General features: G+C 46.2%; 1 protein-coding gene across 1 annotated transcript; it reads left to right on the plus strand.

Annotated features, from left to right (window-relative positions):
* The first annotated feature begins 931 nt into the window (after positions 1 to 931).
* LOC122374007 (probable ATP-dependent RNA helicase DHX35) lies at positions 932 to 21094 on the plus strand. The gene is made up of 15 exons (XM_043352503.1): positions 932 to 1056; positions 8448 to 8531; positions 10550 to 10770; positions 11188 to 11370; positions 11699 to 11839; positions 12259 to 12409; positions 13017 to 13172; positions 13560 to 13706; positions 14060 to 14201; positions 14531 to 14814; positions 15099 to 15223; positions 15539 to 15673; positions 15921 to 15969; positions 16130 to 16283; positions 19756 to 21094. Exons 2-15 carry the CDS (start codon positions 8495 to 8497, stop codon positions 19880 to 19882), a joined length of 2052 nt encoding a protein of 683 aa, XP_043208438.1. The 5' UTR covers positions 932 to 1056; positions 8448 to 8494; the 3' UTR covers positions 19883 to 21094.
* Positions 21095 to 21193: the final 99 nt, after the last annotated feature.

Below are 21193 nucleotides of genomic sequence, written 5' to 3' on the forward strand. Positions count from 1 at the left end.
TGACCTAATCGGAAAGGGTCATACCGTCATGCTGCATACCAGTTGATCCGAACGCAACTGACGTGTTTTCACCGCTCTAGAACGTCTACCAAAAGTTAAAGCAAAACTAACACTTTTGGTGACCTTTCTCTTTCAAGACCTGAGATGATATCAGGGGTACACAGAGGGATCACGGGTGCAATTTTCAGATTCAGTGTCTCATGTTCAGATACCTATATAAACCGATGTTTGCGAGGGCTTAGAATGACATTCGTCCAAAAGAGGTGCATTTCAGTTTTCTCCCATTAACTCCTATAATGGAGGCTGGAGAGGCCGCCAAATTGACCGATATTAAAAATATGTTATATGTATAGGTACGTTTTATACATACTGCTACCCTTATCAATCGCTGAAAGTTTCAAAGCGATCATTTAGTTGGTGTAGCTACAGCAGGCCTTTGGGCTTTTCTTAGATAAGGTCACTTGACATGACCTGGTAAACTGACCTGGTGAACTGGTCTGAAATTTTCACGTGTGGTTAAGATGTATAAATATGTGGCGCCGCCGTTTTTTGAGATATTCGAGAAAAACCTGAGAGGGGTGTGAAAACACCCCCTGCCCCCAGCACAGCGCGGGTAAGTTTCCAACAAGTTATGCGTCGGTCGGTTTGTTACGCCGGACTTTTCAGCCCCTAAATCTGACAAATTTCCCTTCATATTTATGCAATCTATCAGAGCTTCCATATTTCCATATATGACGCAGAAAAGACAGGTTCAAGCTGTTTTTTTCTGCTCGCAGCATTACGAATCTCGCGAGTTTCCTAGCAACCTCTTTCTATTTAAGCAAAAACCTGTTTTATAAGCTGGTTGCCATGCAACGAAAGAGTAAGCTCTGGCAGTAAACATCTTTGACAATTTCCATTCTTTGCCTAAACAATTAATTATTTTATTAACATGAAATAGCGGTTCGTAAAGATTTCAATTTTAGAGCGCGCTGTCAGCGTGCTCTCAGCCAAGGCCGTATAGAGATAGAGCCGCTCTCAGCTAAAAAGTTTGCAATTAGTTTGCAGCTAAAATAGGTAGGTTCCTAATTAAGTGTTTACCGGTAAATGTCAAGTTTACGTCCTAAGCACATTTCAATGATACATATACCGTGTTTACCTACTTACCTTGGGGCATTCCACGTCAAATCGAACAAAAATCGGCTGTTTTGCACCTTACCATCAGCGATTTCATTATAACTTTGTGAGCGAGTTCCTGTGTGGCCCCGGACATTACATTGATGTTTTTTGCACATTCTGGCCACAGGTCTTCTAAATATAGGGCATCAAATTTTTACAAAATGTTGCATCTTAATATTTTTGAACGACCATAACTTTGGTTGTACTTGTTTGATTTGAATGAAATAACCCTTACTGTTTAGGTAATTTCTTATGCATTTGTTTAGAATTGCACCTACTTAAATATATGACCTTGAAATTTGCTTAACTCTGTTCTTAAGCACAAATATCGAAATAGCAAAAAACACGTCACCTTCGATTTGGCTCATTTTCATATATTTTATTGCCTACCATATTCTTAACAACCTGTGAAAAAATTAGAGTGGGCCATTCATAAGTTTTGAAGAAAATTGCACATATGCAAACGTATGTTAGCACGCGCAGTGGAGGAGGAAGAGCGAATTTCGCCCACCCCTCCTGTTTTTCGCCAATATCTCATAAGATTAATGCGAAATTAACTATGGCTACCTGTCAAGAATTGAATTGGACATCTCATCGTGCAAGCAATAAGAAAATCGGTTCACAACTGTTCTAGTAATAGCGGTGTAAAGTGAACATCCTGTCGCCGCAGCGACGCGGCGACTCGGCAGCCGGCGCCGACCGCCACGCGCCGCCTGAATTGTAGACTGTGCCGGGACGGAACGGAACGGTTCCGTCTTTACATCGCGCTCCCTACCGCTGATTTCGTTCGATTCGCGTCCAATTTTGTGAGAAGACTAAGAAATGTACAGGCAATCTTATGGTGAAAGAATTTTGAAAATCGGTTGGTAAACAATTGAAATATGAACGTGTAAACAGAAAATTGTGATTGCTGCATTTCCCGCATCGGCCGAGCCCGCCTTGCAGCCGGCGACATGTTACTCTTAGCAGGCCTAACTGCCATATTTATTATTGGATTAACTAGAAATTCCCCATACATACTATAAAATGTATGTTCTTTCGTATAGTGAAGATCAAAAGACGTGAAGATATCGTTGCGTGATAATGTTTTCGTTGAATTTACTTCATGATGCATTTCCACACGGCTCAAAATTCACCGCAAAATACAGTTTGCCTGAGACACTTTTACTATGGAACGTGAATGCTCGACTACGATGACTATGCATTTCCATTCTCGCAGAGTTTAGGATATCACTAATCAGCAATCATTCATTTCAGAAAGTGTACACAAGCAAGCATGTCTTGACTCTGTCTTTCAAGGTCACGCGCGGTTGCGTGATGTTGATGCATGAAAACGGCGTTTGCCGCGAAAGTTATGAATGGCCCACTCCAATTTTTTCACAGATGGTTAGGAACATTGTGACGGACATAATATGTAAAAATTAGCAAAATCGAAGGTGACGTGTTTTTTGCTATTTACATTTTTCTGTTTTAATTCAAGGTCAAAAGCGTTTCAAGGTCACTTCAATTTAATTTTTTAATTAAAAATCAAAGCCTTATCAATTGCCTATAAGACCCTGTTAATATCATTTTGATACCAGAAAAGGAACCAGAGTTATAGCCATTTAAAAAATTGATGTGTGGCATTTTTTGCTATATTCGATGACCTATATCTCAGCGATACGTAATCAAATTTCGAAAATATTATACGTAACTCAGTTTTGAACCATGCCCAGTCTGCCTACAAATTTTCAGAAAAATCGAAGGGGATGACGGATTTCGGTGTTTGATTTGACGTGGAATGCCCCCCTTGTATTAATTGAACTTTTTATGTAAATGGCATAAAGCTGATATATAGGTAGTTCATATTTAAGATAGGGGTGCTGGTCATTCGCAGGCGGTTCGTATCTAAATTCTAAAAGGTCGCCAAGATAGGTAATATCAGTCGGGGGAGGTTTGGTCAATCGTTGTCATTTTTAGCACGTGCTATTTTTGTCACACGTGTTAAAAATGACAACGATTCTGCTATTTTTGACAATGATGAGGCCGATTTCACTCCTCAGCGAGGAAATCAAGATTTTGGAAAGATAAACACTGATTTTGGAAAAGAAGTGCTGCCACCTGGTGCAAGACGAAGAAGCCAGCTTTAATATGCCCGTTATTTGCATGGTAGGTTGTTTTGTGGCCTGAAGTTGGAACTTAAAATTGAAGCATCCGAAAATGATCGATATTGATCGAAAACATGATGTTGATGAAAAAAATAATGTTTTAAGTTGAGAGAGGAGGCAATTTTATCCAGATGCAGTAGTTTACATCTTGAAATTATTTTTGCTAATGACGGCTGCTAATTATCCCTCATTACATGGCAGTCGTCGTAAGCAAAAATAATTTCAAGAAGTAAACCACCGCATCTGGATAAAATGGCCTCCTCTCTCAACTTAACATATCATTTTTTTCATTCACATCATGATTTCGATCAATATCGATCATTTTCGGATGCTTCAATTTAAAGTTCCAACTTCGGGCCACAAAAAAGGGTATACTTCAACGTTGGACTACCATACAAACAACGGTCATATTAAAGCTGGTTTCTTCTTCTTGCACCAGGTGGCAGCACTTCTTTTCCAAAATCAGTGCTTGTATTTCCAAAATCGTGATTTCCTCGCTGAGGAGTGAAATCGACTTCATCGTTGCTAAAAATAGCTGATAGCGTTGTCATTTTTAGCACATGGTTGCCAAAAATGGCATGTGCTAAAAATGACAACGATTGACCAAACCTCCCCCGACTGATATCACTGGTTGAAAGCAGATTAACTTAGTTATTTGCTCGTGATCATCAACTGAAGTCTCTGTTGCATTGCCATTGCAATTGGAAGATAAAGTAGGTTTCCAATAAATCGTATTGTTTCACTTGGGGTTGTTTTTTAGCCAGCCAATGTTATAGGTATTCATGTCAGTAGTAAAGATGGGTCCTGTTCAAGTATCTGCAGCCGTTTTGGCTCCTGCGGTCAGAAAGGTGGGGCTTAGCTAAGCGGCCAATCACTGATTGAGGTGACTCGCAGACCTCAATTGCCACTGTCCTGATTGACTGCCTAGCTAAGCCCTGCCTTTTTATTGCAGCGGCCACAGACACTTGAACAGGGCTGAGGTTTTACGCTTCTTTTTGCAACCAAAGAGAGGTGCTATACTGATACCAGAGAAGAGAGATGCTTCTTTCTAGCCAAACCGAAACAAACCTAACCTAACCTTTAACCTACTACCTTAAACCTAATGTGTACAACCTAAAACCTACCACCTGGCACCTACAACCTAAAACTTACCACCTATGATGACCTAATGCCTACAAACCCACAACCTACATCTCTGGGTATAGCACCTCTCCTTGGCTGCAAAAAGAAGTGTGATGCCTGCTTTACTACTACCTTCATGTCTATACGTTTAATCAAGAGCTTTTGCAGTCCAATGATCATGCTAGGCAAGGATATTTCATTTCTTGTTTTGAAATCATTTCCCTTTGCAAGAATGCTTCCTTATGTAAGAACTGACAGTGCAGTCACCAGTGGCAAGGTTAATTCTCAAGGCAATCAGCATGCTGTGGGTCAGAACTAGGGCAGGGCAGGTACATAATTCCATCAAATGCTCAGTTTCTGTCTGGAGTCTCAGGCAAGTCTATGCAACTTTGATCTGATTGGTCAATGCGAATGTGATCAGCTTGGGCTGCAAGTAGTTTCTAGTCTCTACCAAAGAAGGAAATAGGTCTTCCTGTGTTAAATATCTTTGAAGTTCCTCATGTAAATATTCATTATTCTCTTTACTGATCTTTCTAGGCATAAAAACTCATAAAACTGTTGCAAAAAAACTTATTTTGGGGGAAGTGGTACCTATACTGGTAAGTGTAGGTACACTAAGTACTGCTTTCTGGTAAACATATGCTTTAAACTGGTAAATCTTTTGGATGAACAAAGGTTGATGAAAACCTGAACAATAAGAAATTCATAACAGATTTGTCTGGTTACCCAGTCTCCATTATTATCCATGATGCTTGATAGATGCCAGATATAAATAAAATCACTCCCATAAGTCCCACTCTATTTTCTGCAATATATTCTACTAGAGTACCTCTTGGCTGTTGCTCTGCACCTCAAATGCCACAGCAAAGCAACTCCAGTCTTCAGTGCTTATTGACATTGACCTCAAGTTGGCTACATGATGGATGGATGAAGGCATCATGGATGAAGTTAGAGTACCTGATCCATGGCTACATAGGTATTGGTTTGCCCTTGAGTCTGAATGGGTGATGCATGGTCAATATCTGTCAAAAGTAGAACAAAATTGTGACTCAAGTCAAAAGTGTTTCTTTTTGAAATCCACATAATGAAAAATATATTGATTACATACACTGAAGCAAAGCTGATGCTTTCTTCTAAATAATATCACAGAGCACACACAGCACATCAAATAATACATCACACAATTAATTTAACAACTAACAACAGCCAACTAACTTTCAACAAAACTAGATAAGTGTAAAACAATGGTTTTGTTGCGGTCCTGTAGTTCAGGTTACCTGCATTCAAATGTATACATAATGCACTGAGTACTTATACTGGTCAGTGGTCACTGATATTATACTGAAAATATGATTGAGAGCTCCTTACACAGGGGTGAGGATCCTCAGTTAATCTTCAATTCATCTTGGACATTGCCAACTAGTGTCCATGCCTAATCTATTTCAACTTTGATTAGGAACTTGTGACGATAGAACAGTCGTTTTGCTATACCACCGTATAACAGATCATGCTATCCCCTGCAGCAGTGCTCTGCATCCTTGTCGCTATCAAGCTCGCACAGCACATCCAACATTTTGGACACAAATCTCTGTCGCAAGGAGCGACCCACATGTATTGCGTCGTAGCACTCATCGATCACATTTTGTATGACGGGGTCGTCAGACTTCCTCAAGTTCTTGACTGGGCTGCAGACGCGCTGGGAGAAATCAAAACATTCTGGAAGCATGGATGACCACACTACCAATCCATCCACGTTAGTTTGTAATTCGTAGAAGAAAGCGTGCGAAGCGGTCAACCTTCTCTGGTAATCCGACTTTCTGCGCGAGCTTGTCACGTCGGAAGTGATGGCTTCCTCCAGTCGCCACACTACCGTGGTCTCCTTCACCAGTTGAGCTAGTACCTGTCGGATGCCGCTCACGTGCTCTCGCATCTTTAGAGTCCAAGCAATTTTGGACCTTTCAATTGGCAGTTGGACTGGTATCACACGAAGGTACCACATACCGCTATTTATCACCACGAGGTCGGGACATTCTGACGGCTTCTCTCGACACTCCATCACAAGACTTCTTAGCTTCTGCAAGAATAACGAGTAGAGTAACGGCCGTCGCCAATATTCTACTATAATCTCATCATTTTTCACGATTCTGCTGCACACAAAGTCCTTTTTCCCACACGCATCCCATGTGCAATACTTCTGCAGCGGGTGCAGGGGACCCGGTGGTATATCCTCCAGCCGAACGTCCGCGCCCGAAGTGCCGTTCCCCAGCTGGAGGAACGTGCGCAGCTGCTCCGTCAGGATTCGGCTGCGAGAGTCGCCGACGACCACGAGTCGCGCGGGCCGCCGCAGCCGCGCCGCCCGCCTCCGCAGGCACGCGTGCGCCTGGTCAGCGCCCAGAGAGCTGGAGCGACAGCCGCCGGTGAAGGGACCAGCACTCCGGTCCTCATCCCCTGGCAGGGAGTCGCCGATCCGGAAGATATTCAGACACCCTTCTGACGGCCGCTGAGGTCTCGCGATTCTGGACCGCCACCTCCAGAGAGCATGAAGAGCGAGCAGCACGATCAGAATTGCACCGGCGGAGTGGAGGCGCCGCCACCGGCGGGGGACGGCTGTGAGGCTGCCACACACCCCTGAACACGCCATCACCGCCCGCCAGAGCCTGCCACTGCAGTCTGGCATACCCGCACAGCGAGCATAGACGGACAGCGCCGTGCGGCGGCGGATGCCCTAACCCGCAGCTAACGGAACTCCCAAGTCACGTACCATTGACCTACATGCCCGGCTGGGATGGGACAACCACCGCTGCAGTCGCGCCGGCCGGGCGCCCGACCGTTAAACTAAAAGCGTCACCAGCGAGAAGGAACAGAAACACGAGATCGACACAAACAACGGGAAATGATGGCCTGCAGCGAGGGGGAATCGGATTGCTTTTAGACCGCTGTGGATATATTGGGCAAGAACGTTTGTTGAGCAAGTAGCACACGAATATTGTAAATAAGCAATTACATATAAAACGGACCGGTTTCGTCTAATGGCTTCATCAGCTAAAGCGATGAGTCAGACGACACTGGTCCCCTTCAGTTGAAATTGCTTATTTACAATATTCGCGTACTACTTGCTCAACAAATATAGGTCTATATTTCTGCCGTTATACAGAAGCATGCAGCAAATGAGAGAAGGAATATTTATGCGACTATAGATTATAGATAGCCAAATAAATAGCCACACGGATATTACTTCAGGCATCGGAATTGCTGCTGCTGTTGATTAGAAACGGAAAGTCGTTATACAGTCATCGTCCCATTGCGTGATAGTTTTTTGTGTGACAAAATCTAGGACTGCTTGAAGGCTATGCCTATCTCATCAGTCGATCGGAAATCATAGGACAGTGACTCGCGATGCTCCATACGATAGATTACGTCAATCATCAACATCGCCACGGTTCCCAAACTTGTACGGACACATATTCCGTCAGTCGTCGTACTCGTCAAAGGTGTTCACTCCACCAGTGATATTGTTAACTACATGTCAACCAAACGTTTTGGGTTTTGAATTTGAATGAGCTATCTAACGGAAAATCCAATTTTAACTCTCGCCCGTATTACCGTCTAACGTCTAACGTCTTTTACAGCATCTAACGTATAAAGATGGGTAGGGGAAGAGGTCCGTTACCCCCTCCCCCCGCCGTTTGGCCCAGGATCCAGCTAGAGCCTCGTGGAAAAGAAACTAGCGAGTGTTTTACAAGAAAAAAAAAACGAGCGAGCGAAAAAAGCGAGCGTTTCCCCCGTGACGAAAGGAAGCCGATAATACTCAATGGCCACTGGTATTTCTAACTCATGCGGATTCTGAGGGCCAATTCCGGCCCCGGTGGCTCACACTACATAGCCTCATAGGGCGTCGTTGGGTTCTGAGGACTCAATTTTACACATGCCTTGAGGGCCTCAATCCGGCCTCTTAGGGCCCCTGACACAATTGTGACTTGCGAGAGCCAGTATCTTGACTGCTACTATTTTCTTTTTCAGAATAAACACTTCGGACTTCTTTTCCTTGACAGAGGAGACCAACCAGGATGTCACAACCGGCTAAGCCTCGTTTCTGGAAACCAGGTATATGTAGGGGAGAGTGGGGTAATTTGGCCGGTGGTGTAAATTGGCCGCCCCCACCTGTACGAAAGCTGATAAAAGTGAATGAAATAACTTTAGTCTCTATTCATTTGTCATCGGCAGAACTAACTCGAGAACAAATGTCAAAACTTTCCCCCTCTTAGTTTTATTCAAAATTGATAAAAGGTGAATTTCGTTAGAAAATGGTAACTTTTACTTCCGTTTAAAAATTTGTATAACATGAAGTATTTGGGCTGTAAACGAATTCCAACATTATAGTGCCATTTTTTAGGGTGTTCAGCGGTTCCAAGAGCAATTTCATCTAGTTCTGTACAGCCATGACGACATTATAGACAAACATTTTCAGAATGGCAATGTGGGGTTATTTGGCCGGGACTAGCGGGGCAACTTGGCCGGCGCGTTCAGAGTCACTATGCTGGGACGGCCGAGTTGTCATGGTCAATTATACCATAAAGGACATAATTCATGACCAACTTTGACTACCTTGATGCCATATTTCCTATTGGACAGCTGTAAGGGCATGTGACGTCATCAAAGGTTATCTAACGCTTTTTTTGCTAATAAATACTTACAGAAAAAAAGATACAGCCGCGCAAATGGTCTCATTGTGTTCAGCTCGTCAAGGCGCATCGAATGATATACATGATGACCTTGGACTCACGTAACCTTGAGGTCAAGCGACCTGAGGTAGCGTGACCTGAAGCCAACCTTTGACCTTGACCTCTCGAAGTCAACACATACATGTTTCAATGCGGAATGACGAGAGAATTACGATGGTACTTTTAGTTTTGGCCTAGCTTGATTTCTTCAAAAGCTATTCGTAAAAAACTGTCATCGCATCTAAAGCCGCTTTTTTGACTATTTTCGACCCCTGTGACGGCTGAGTCAACCTCCAAAATGCTTCAAATGCGTCGTAGGACACACGTCATTGCTGAATGTGAAGCTGACTCGCCTATAACAAAAATCAGGGCCTCAAACTAACACCGGCCAAATTGCCCCACACCCCCGGCCAAATAACCCTGCTAGTGGAGCAATTTGGCCGCTTTGCAGACCTTTGTAATACGTCACAATTTCAATATAAGTGGTTAATCTATCATTTCAAGTTTACTGTCCAAGAAAGTAAAATGTATGCCACACCTGTCAGCGTTGAGAAAATGCAGAAATGTGTTGTCGATTTTTAGTTACATCGTTTTATAAAAAAGCGGCCAAATTACCCCACTCTCCCCTATGCTATGTCTCACCACTGAAATACATGAGAATTGCTTGTAAGCAGTCGACCACAGGCTAGCTGCTAGGCATTTATGTGATGGTTGTCTATTTGTTCTTTTTTTACGATATATCCTAAAAGAAGCAGCGCTTTTTGTCAAAAGTTGTTGATTTGGGGTATTTTGTTTTACTGCCACTTTTCCAGAAAATAGTCAGTCACTCTTTGTGGGTCCGAACTCCGAACGTTTTTTTTCACTCTTGCCCTCTGTTTAGGCTAGAGTGTCAATGAAATATATGCTCTGAATTTCTGAAACCTTTCATCTCCCTCTGTCTGGCCGAGGGAGCCGGCTAACCATCGTTCCACCCCCGCGCCTCCCGTGGAGGGTCGGGACTCACCAGTCACCACAGCCGCTTAAACACGTACATATGCATCAGCCTCTTCAGTCTCTTAGTTGGCCTGGAAAACATAGCATTGGAAAACAAACATAACCCATTCCCCTGGCTTCTACTGCCTGGTTTGGAGGCGTTGGAGCTGGAACTTTTTCATCAAGTCTAGAGGAGGCTGACTATCCCATACTAATTTCAAGTGTGTTGCACTTGAGCTGGGCTTATTGTCTTAAGCACACACACAGAAATACTGGACTTATCTCCCCTCCTAACTTGCTTCATCATGCCTGAAGGCGCTGGACTTGCCCTCCCTTCTCTCTCTTTCGACCAGGCACGAATACGCCTGGCTCGCACTCCTCCTGACATGCCTGAATGCGCCCGATTTACCCTCCCTCTCCTCCTTCCAGGTACAGAGGCGCCCGGCTCATCCGAGGACAGATCCGACGCCGACCCACTACAGAGCACCACCTTCATATACAACCCACACGTATCGCTCGGCCTGCAGCAGCAGCGTCAGCGGCTGCCCGTGTTCGGTCTGAGAAACCACCTGCTGTACGCCCTGGAGGAACACCAGACCCTGGTGCTCGTGGGGGAGACGGGCTCGGGGAAGAGCACACAGGTGCCGCAGGTGAGCGGGACATTGGACAGACTCGTCGGGTATTATAGGGAGGCTCGCTCACTTAGCATTTTGTGCAATATGCTACATAGACTCTTATCGTACAATTGTGTAGATCTTGGAGGTTCTTTCATTCTTTTCGTTTTGTTTTTCATTTTGATCTTTTGCAAATCTTGTTTTATCTTGCCTTAATGTTCTAGTCAACTCCATTGTGTTCTTATTTTGTTCGTTTCTTTTGACCCTTTCTGTCATCTTCGATTGCTCCTTGATGTTGCTCGTTCTTCCTAATTCCCTCTTTCAGTCATCACCTCGCACCCAGCCTCTCGCTCGCCACAGTAATACCCAGCCTCTCGCTCTCCTCAAAATGAGCGAAAACCGCAGTCGACGCGCCCGTAAACCCTAATAAACAAACCTCTCGCTCTCCCACAGTACCTGCACGAGGCCGGCTGGACGGACGGCGGCCGGCTGGTGGGTGTCACCGAGCCCCGTCGGGTGGCCGCCACCACACTGGCTCAGCGCGTGGCAGACGAGGTGGGCTGTCTGCTGGGCCATACGGTCGGATACTCCATACGGTTCGACGAGAGATTCGACCCTACCGCCACTCGTATCAAGGTGGGTGAGGAAATACCCGGTGGAGTGGGTGGGTTTCAACATTTTTATGTTTATTTGAGCGGTATCTGTGGGCTCTTGATCTGTTTTAGGTTGTAGGCTAGGTATATTGGCCGAAGGAGTATGAATAAAATGCGCATGTATTATTGGTATTCATCCGTCTATCGCTGTTGCTTTATTCTTCATCGAGAGGAAACCTGTTTGCATATTTCCTGAAGGTGCCATTGGTATGTTTTCTGTCGTCTGGTACCGCTGACTAGTTGTGATGATTTATCTCTAGGTGACGGAGACGTTTGACCCTATTATACCCGCATCTCCCTCTGTTCTGCAGTACATGACGGAGGGTATCCTGATCCGTGAGATGATGGCCGACCCGCTGCTGACCAACTACTCCGTCATCATGCTGGACGAGGTCCACGAGCGAACCATCAACACAGACATCGTCATGGGACTCATGAAGAAAATACTCAAGGTTAGTGACTCGTGAGAAAAATACTAAGGTTAATGATCACGATCACAGTGATCGATGGTTTAATGCGAGCGATAGAATTAGTTTTAACCTACATTTACCAATGTGCCATGATGTCTTTTCGTCCTGCACATAGTTTAGATAGGTACATCTTTTACTAACATTTCACTATTTTGATGAAAAATAGGTTCTATGTCGCTCTTATTTTATCATGATCATATCGATGCGTCTTCTGTTGTATACATTTCCTGCCAATAACGCTTTTCGGGGGATGTAGTTCAGCCATTGATGTGGCTGTGTCATGTGATTTTTTAATGCCAATTCACATGATCGTCGCCCATCTACGTCTTTTTCTATTCTCCGACCAGTCCCCAACGTTTCAGTTCTCACCCCTGACCATTGTCCTCCCCTTGCTTCCACAGAAGCGGCGCGACCTGCGTCTGATCGTATCATCGGCCACAGTTGACGCCGAGGAACTGCGGCGGTTCTTCAGTCTGGACGGCGACCGACCGTCGGCCACCATACTGTCGGTGGATGGGCGGCAGCACCCGGTCGAGGTGTACTACAGTCTGGGTAAGGACTAATTGGAGGGTAAGGGTGAGCTGATAACACGCGGTCGAGGTGTACTACAGTTTAGGTAGGTACTGAGATGAGGATAAGGGTATAGGAGACGGGGAAGATCCACAACACCCTGTCGAGGTGTATTACAGTCTGAGTTAGTACTGGAAGGTTAGAGGGGGTATAGGGGACAGTGGATGGGCGACAACACCCTGTTGAGGTGTACTACAGTCTGGGTAAGTGCTGAGATGGATGGAGAAGGGGTAGAGTAAGGGACAGAGGAGACGGAGAGGATGGACAGTACCCGGTCGAAGTGTATTACAGGCTGGTTCAGTACCGCAGGAAGGGGGAGAGGGGATATCGGTGACAGTGGACGCCAAACGCTCAACAACATCCTGTCGAGGTGTAATTGCAGTTTTGTGTATTGCGATGAGGATTGCAGTTTAGTTTTGCAGTGCTGAAACGGCGGGTATGAGGTACCAGATGGAGGGAAGGAGGAGGATGGTTGGAACGGTAGATGACGGGCAGTATACTGACATTGCGCTACTCACGGCTGTATTATCATCTACTAACAGCCGATGCCCAACGTGTGTTAGTAACTGCTGTATTACCCCTATTACAGAGCCAGTGCCAAACTACATCCAGGCGTGCGTGGACACCGTGTGTCGTCTGCACACTACTGAGCCGCCCGGAGACGTCCTGGTCTTCCTCACGGGCCAGGATGAGGTGGATGAGGTGGTTAGGAAGCTGAGAGAGGCGCCCGACACGCCCAGGAAAGGTACGGAGTTAGGGAAGAGGTTCGGGGCTTATTGTGATTGGGTTCTGCAAGGGCGCCTTCTGCGATGAATGCACTGATTTTGGGTTTTTGTGTGCTGAACTGATTTTCATCAATCAGACATGCGTTGAGTGGTTTGATCATGCATTATGATGTCAATTGTTGAGTATGTCCAGTTCAGTTTCGCAATGCAGTTCGGTTAGTTCTGAGCCAGAGAGTGCTTCTTACAGTCCTAAGACCCCGGTACTGAGGCTTGCCATTGCCATGGTATGTCATTCAGTCACTTCGCTTTACTCCCGTTTCTCCAACCCTCATTCCATACACTGACTGATGTGACTTTAGCTCTCACTCCCCCAGCGTGACAGTGACTCCCTCTCCCCACACCGACAGACAAGCTACTGCCGCTGCCAATGTACGGCGCGCTGCCGAACGCCGACCAGCTGAGGGCGTTCCAGAGGGCGCCGCAGGGCCACAGGAAGGTGGTGGTGGCCACCAACCTGGCCGAGGCGTCCGTCACAATTCCGGGCATCGTGTACGGTCAGTAGTGTGGTGTAGAGGGATGAAGTGGCACGCTGACCGTGTGTGCACATGCTGCGTAGGACTGCATTTGTGTGGCGAGGATGCAGTTATAGAGTTCGACTAAAGTTAGACCGCTTTTTTGCTCCTGTGAAGCTGCAACTTCCCATCGGTGTATTTGTGAAACTGACCTAAAATTTCAGCAGCGTGCTCGTTTCGCTAACGTGCAATCTACTCTGTCCATATACCAGTAGTGGGGAGCAGAATCATGAAGACAAGCTATCTTTCTTCATTGCCTGTCCATAAAATGGGCCTGGCACCACTTAATGTGTTTTAAAGGCTGCTGACCTAGCGTCTCTTCTGTCCTTTTTCAGTGGTGGACAGCGGTTTCGTCAAGCTGCGCTGGTACAACTCGGACACCCACACCGACTCACTAGTGGTGTGTCCCACCTCGCGGGCCTCGGCCGAGCAGCGGGCGGGACGCGCTGGCCGCGTCAGGTCCGGCAAGGTCTACAGGTGAGGTGACGGTCCCGCTGGCGCTGGGGGTTAGTTGGGCCGGTGGAGATGGGTGGTATTTTTGTGCTGGGAGAGTGGCAGTTTCATCTGTTTGACTAGCTCCGCGGGTACAGGCGGCTAGTCAACGTAACAGATAATTTCGAATGTCTTTCTGCATAGTCTTGTTTGGCCTGTTGGCAGATACATGTTCCCAGACTGTATCCGAAGTTAGAGGTAGTCCTTCACTCAAATTAGCTCACATCCACGTGGACCGTTAACCCGATGTCTTATCTTGTGTATCCCTGTCTCATAATATGCCTAGAGTTTGAGTTGTCCTTTCCTCGTTCCAGGCTGTACCCGGAGTCTGAATTCACCTCCCTACCGGAGCACACTGTCCCGGAGGTGCGCCGGTCCGACCTGGCCGGCTGTCTGCTGCAGCTGCGCGCCCTGGGCGTCTCCAACCCGGCGCGGTTCGCGCTGCCCTCCCCGCCGCCGGCCCGTGCCGTGCTGGCCGCCTGTGAGCTGCTCCATGCGCTAGGAGCGCTGGATATGAGCGGGGCGCTGACGGAGACAGGCGCCGCCATGGCCGAGCTGCCGCTGCCGCCCACACACGCACGCATGGTGCTGGCCGCAGGTATGGTTAAGATTAAGCATCAGTTCGAAATGGATCGATGAATATTTTCTTATTTGAAGACGTATAAATGACTGCTTTGGTCATAGGTTTTCGATAAAGCAGGATCTGATTTGACGGAATGATACTTTATTATGTTTTTTTTTTCTCAAAAACCAATGACTCTTTGGATGGCCTTACCAACTCCACGGCTTCCTTCAATTAATACCGGACTCAGGTGCCTTTAAACCCCGTTCACTACCGCCAATGTCCAACTCCCGTCTGACCTCCCCTTGTGCCTCTCCCAGACGAGTTTGGCTGCGGGGAGGAGATAGCCACCCTGGTAGCCATGCTGCAGGTGGACCAGGTGCTGCAGAGACCACGAGCCGGTCAGGCCCTCCTCAAGGCCAGGATGGCTCATCGCACCTTTGAGGTGAGACTGTGTGAGCAATGTCAGCAGAGTGCAATCGGTGTCAGAGTGTCAATAGCGGACGCCATAGTGGACCGTCAGTTGGCCGTTAGAAGAGCCTGAGTATGGGTATGGCTAACTTGCCAAGATCAATCGCATGCTACACAGCGTGTCCCGATTAGGTTTAATAAACATAACCCTCACATCATTTACGCAGCCCCTCGGTCACTTCATTTGACTCTCCTGATGATTCACGCAGTTTCAACTAGCATTGTGCTACGTTATGTTGCCGTGGTGTGTGTCTTGCGACCAACTGATGTCACCGCTCTTTGCACTCAGGTGGAGGAGGGTGACACCATCACCTACCTCAACATCTACCGCTCGTTCGTCAAGCGGAAACGCTCCAAACAGTGGTGTGACGAGCTGTTTGTCCGCTACAAGGCCATGCTGCGGGTGGAGGAGATTCGTTCACAGGTCAGTAATTAGGCTGCGCGCTTGACGATTGTTGTAAAGACACATATCACTGGACACTTCATTGGACGCCTGCTTGTTGGCCACTGCTTTATGGCGCAGACTTCGTTGTTACTTACGTTGTTACTACCGATAACTTTTGTAGTCGTTGTTTGAAGGAAACTTCTCGATTTGTGGTATTGCGCACTCGAATGGATGTGCAACAAAAGTCACGAACATTGGTCCTAAGCTAGGTTTGTGTGTATTTCAGGTTCTGAAGATGATGAAACACTCCGGCTTTGAGCCCAAATCATGCGACGGTGAGTCTTCGCGTACTGAAAGTGCGACATGCTTTTTTTAAAGGCGGTATGTGAAGCTGGAGCGACTTTGGTTCAGGCACATTTTCACTTCTTAATTGTTTTGTTTGTCTAGCTAAGAACATTTTCACTTATCCCTTTTCATCATTTTGTCCTTTCACAGGCGACGTGGACGCGGTGAGCCGGTGTATCACGGCCGGGTTCTTCCCCAACTGCGCCTACCTCCACCACAGCGGGACTTACCGCACCGTCAGGGGGGACCAGCCGCTGGCGGTACACCCATCGTCGGTGTTATACACCGTCAAACAGCCCCAGTGGTGAGTGTTACTGTCAGTTCTACCCCTTAGCTGTGTTATACACCGTCAAACAGCCCCAAGTGGTGAGTAATACGGACAGTTACACCCATCATCGGTGTTGTACACCGTCAAACAGCCCCAGTGCACAGTGGGCGATCCGGCCGGTGTAGCCTCGCGAAACCTATCGGCATTCATAACATCCATGTTTTTGAAGCTAGAACCACAATATTTAGGAGCAACCTTCTTGAATATCCAATGAGCATATGTTTTAAATAAGGACTATCTCTTTTAGGATTTGTGCTCTGTGGTGAGCTTGCAATTTGCCTAATTGCCGCTCGAATAACGCATGGATACTTTTGAGGGTAGGTCGAAATTTATGACGATATGAGCTGGGTAGGATATTGAAATGGTGTGTACCTCCGTAGAAAATTGCTTCCAAACCAACTTTTTATTCAAACGATTATGCCCTACCAATTTATACATATCATGAAACAGCGTAAATCTCGCCCGGCAAGGCCCCATTTCATAACGTGACCCAAGCAGCGGGTTTGGTTTTTGGTAAATAACTTCGCAAAAAATGCCACAGAACCACGATTTTGACATCGTCGTGTTCGCCTTGCTCAGGCGCGTCGAATGGTATACTTTTTGTTCAGGTGAGGCCACCGTAAGGTATTGACCTCGAGTCAAGGTCAGGTCAGAGGTCTTCAAATCACGAAGTTGGTCGAAGGAGGTCATATCGCATATCATTCGATTCGGCAGGTCTTCCGGAGTCCATTGGTGACCTTGTCGACTCTCTAGCTCAATTTGATCGGGAGTTATTGACGAAAAACTCGTATGACCCTAGTGACGTCATAAATGACGTCATGCAAGGTCAACAATGCAAAAATGCAGCATCAGGTCTTGCAAGGAGTGCATGAAGTAACGATTCCATGTACTTGAGACAATTGAATATCATTCCTGGCGCCAAAATAACAGTTTTCATATTTCCCCATTGACTTATAGGTGAGGTCACGTGACCAACCTGACTTAATGTGACATTTAGGAAAAATCTGAGATATAAAAGTTGTAACACCTCTAAAGGACAATAAGTCCTGCAAGTCTCACTTCCCTGTGAAAGTTACTCTGGCACTGAGAGCGTTGCAAGGTTGCGACATCTGAGGATCGTGCAGAGGTTCATTTATGACGTCATAGGTCAGTGACCTGACCTGACTTGAAAGTGCGGTTGGTGTCACAAGATTCGGCGTGCATCAAAGGTCAGGTATGCCAAGTTGCAGTTCTCTATTGCCTGGGTGTTTTGAGCTATCGCGAAAACACCCTTTGTGGCATTTACCACTTGTGCTCAAGTGCACCAAGCCACGGCCAACCCTTAGAAGAAAAAGGTGTCTGGATGCCAGGGCTGCAAGTGGCTGCAAATTTTCACTGGCTCCCCTAATAGATAGTGTCTTAGTGCATGCGATACAGCATTATTTTCAGTTCATCCTCTTAAAACTTTTTTTGCTGGGCTTGGTTAATTCAGTGAACGTAATGTTCAGTGGAAGAAAAAAAAATAAAAAGTTAACCTAATTATAAGACATTTTGAACTGATTTTGTCTACTTGCTTTCCATGGCGGAATCGTCTAAACACCTAAATTTCACTTTCCATGCAAAATGGATGCTCAACACCTAGCAATTTCATCGTTCCGCAAAATATTCAAAGAGCGTAAAAATCGGCTGTGATTATCCCCCTTATGAAGTGTTACGGAACGCTGTCTTTAACGATACTTTTGTCGACGAAAAAATGTCTCCTGAGCCATGCAAATGCACTAATCGTAATCTTTGATGAATTTTCTGTCGACTAGTATGCGTTGTTTTCCAATTTTCGGAAAAAAGTGTCTTTGAGGTTTCGCGAGGCTAGACCGGCCCGATCGCCTACCGTGCAGTGGTGAGTGTACGGGCAGTAACGCCCCTTATCGGTGTTATACACCGTCAAACAGCCCCAGTGGTGAGTTGTACGGACAGTCACACCCCTCGTCGGTGTTATATACCGTCAAACAGCCCCAGTAGTGAGTTGTGACCCCACTGACAGTTATAGGCACCCGTCATCGGCGCTTAACACCGTCAAACATTCAAAGTGCTAATTGATGCGTAGCTATCTCTCCCCAAGACGTCAATTCTACAGTCCTCACTAGTCACTACAGTGAAAGGGAACATAGTAATAAAATTATCAGCCTGTATTTTTTAATGTTCCTGCAAAACAGATAGCTTTGATATGCTTTGATACACTTTGACACAAGCGAAGTTGCCTTGGATTATGATCGTTTTCATACTTTTTAGATACATTCATAAAGACATGTTTATTTTCCTTTTGATACACCTTTTTCATTTATTTGTTTGCAGTTTGTCGGTATTTCTAATTGTTATAGTGGTTGCGTTACTTTGATGCGCTGTTTTGCGTAGTGGATTATTTCATTATGAATGATACTGATCGTATCACTACTAGCAGCTTCAGAATTCTCATAATGCTCCTTTGTTGATGCATAATACTAAACGATATTATCGAGCAGTCTACTTATGATTAACCTTACCTTTTCTTATTAACCGCACATGGTGTTATTGCATCATTATTTCCCATCGCCCTTTCCCTTAGGACCGTACCGACTGTGTTGTGCATAATTGGATGAATTCAAATTAGCCTTGTGACGAAATTACGGTGAACTGCGGGCGGCGCCGTCTTCGCGCCAAAATAGCCCGCCAGCGTTCCTTAGCGTCTTATTTACCCACTAATATTTGTTTTCATCTAGGGTAGATCATAGTCTTCAAATTCCTATTCTACATGACATCACATATCAATATTTTGTTTACCTAATGTGTGTCAGGACTCGTGATCTTTGGTATCATCCTACTGTGTTCTTATTTCCTCATTACAATGTGGGTATTGTTTCATTTAAACGAACCAAGTTTTTGAGAGTTTTGTTGGTGTGTGCGGTCCTTTTTTGCGAGTCATTGAATGAAGTCAGGCTATTATTCATGGTGCGTGTGTGCGCTAAAAAGAATCCTTTCCTTTTTAACTCGGCCCCGTGTACCGTCGGCATGTGTGCAACACAGTGTGTGCAATATGTATATTCTGTCCGGGAATATGCTGCTGCGTATCGCTAACTTATCTGAGCTGCACGCTGCACGGTGGTGTCTTTTTGTCTCTGTTTGGACAAAATTGTACTTCTGTCTAGTGTCTGTCACTGTCTGAGGACAGCTGTATGTCTATCTGTCCGTTTTTCTGTTTGAGCTATGTCGTCTGTCTTACTGTCTGAGCTGTGTTTCTATGTTTCCCAGGGTGCACTTCTCTGAGGTGGTCCACACGGGCGACCGAGTGTATGTCTGTCTATGTCTTCCTCCTTGTCTGAGCTGTATGTCTCTGTCTCCCAGGGTGCTCTTCTCTGAGGTGGTCCACTCTGGTGTGTATGTCTGTCTGTCTGTGTACATACCTGTCTGAGCTGCGTGTCTCTCTGTCTCCCAGGGTGCTATTCTCTGAGGTGGTCCACACCAGTCAACCGTTCATGAAGGACCTGACCGTCATCGACCCTGCCTGGCTGACGGAGCTAGCGCCGCACTTCTATCAAGTCGGCACCGTGGGCGATTCGTGACGGGATGGGACAGAGATGGGGTGTGATGGGACAGAGATGGGGTGTGATGGGACAGCACAGGGACGGGACGGGACCAAACAGAATAGGACGGGACGTATCGAGACCGATGCGACGGTATGGATTAGAAGGGCATGTAAATGTGATAGTTTGAATGTAGCATCACAGTTTGCTCTATAAGGTGTACACTGTACAGTGAAGACTAAATGGTTATCTTTTACTATGTGCCCGCGAATGTCAACAGTGACAAATGACACTGCCTAAACTTCGACCAACTGGTTACGGAGCGAGCGAAGCGAGCGTAGTCTTTCCTTAGATTAACGGAAATTTCTGAGTATGAGCGGCCGGCCGGCCGGCCGGCCGTGGTCACGCTTTTGCGAGGCTTATATCTCAGCAACCACTTGACCGATTTACACGCGGTAATTTTTGTAGGGTAGCTTCATTCCTTCTACCAAGTATTGGACTATTCCCGATGCATGTGGGTGACCCCTTATGCACGTGCCACGTGCAAAACGAAGAGGTGTCAGCTTTGTAATTGTTGCAATATCTCGGTAACTACTTGGCCGATTGCGCTGAAAGTTGGCATGTAGGTAGGCACCCACTAGGCACTGCATATACATGTGCCAGAGTTGGGGTGCTGCTGCACGTGCGCACGTGCAGGGGTCGTTTCCAGATCTCGGGAACGGCTGGACCGATTGCGCTCAAATTTGGTACACGGTTAGGGACCGGTTAGTAGGGTGCCGTGCACAAGTCAGTTGGGACCCATTTTGCACGTGCGCACGTGCAGGGTGCCGCTTCCAGATCTCGAGAACGGCTGGGCCGATTGTGCCCAAATTTGGCACATCGCTAGAGACCAGTTAGTAGGATGCCGTGCACAAGTCAGTTGGAGGTACCCCCTCGCAATTTCGCACGTGCAAGGCCCACCCTCTCGCTCGCTCCGTTAGTCGCCCCAAAAGGCGTTATACTGGTATGTTTAATGGGATCGTGGGGAATTGAAGCTCAAATGCTAGTTGAATTGTGAGTGTCGACAGTGCATGTGTATATTTATGCATCGTAATGCATTGTGTGCCTCATCGCCAGTTTTCCCTCATTTCATCGAGCATTGGTCATTGCCTGCCATCAGTGTCGCTTGTGATATATTTGCTGTCTCCCATCATCTGAAAGAGGCTATACATTTTTCCACTCACTCTTATGTTTGTGTACTGGATACTGGTAATCCGCGCAAATTAGATAGGTTGTCGAGCAAGAGCAAGTAAAGAGCACATCATGTTGTATTGGTTCCTTTTTTCATCTCAGATTACTCGGATTTGGAAC

Source organism: Amphibalanus amphitrite, unplaced genomic scaffold (genome assembly GCF_019059575.1).
Source record: "Amphibalanus amphitrite isolate SeventyFive unplaced genomic scaffold, NRLGWU_Aamphi_draft 001586F_arrow, whole genome shotgun sequence".
Taxonomy (NCBI): Eukaryota; Metazoa; Arthropoda; class Thecostraca; order Balanomorpha; family Balanidae; genus Amphibalanus; species Amphibalanus amphitrite.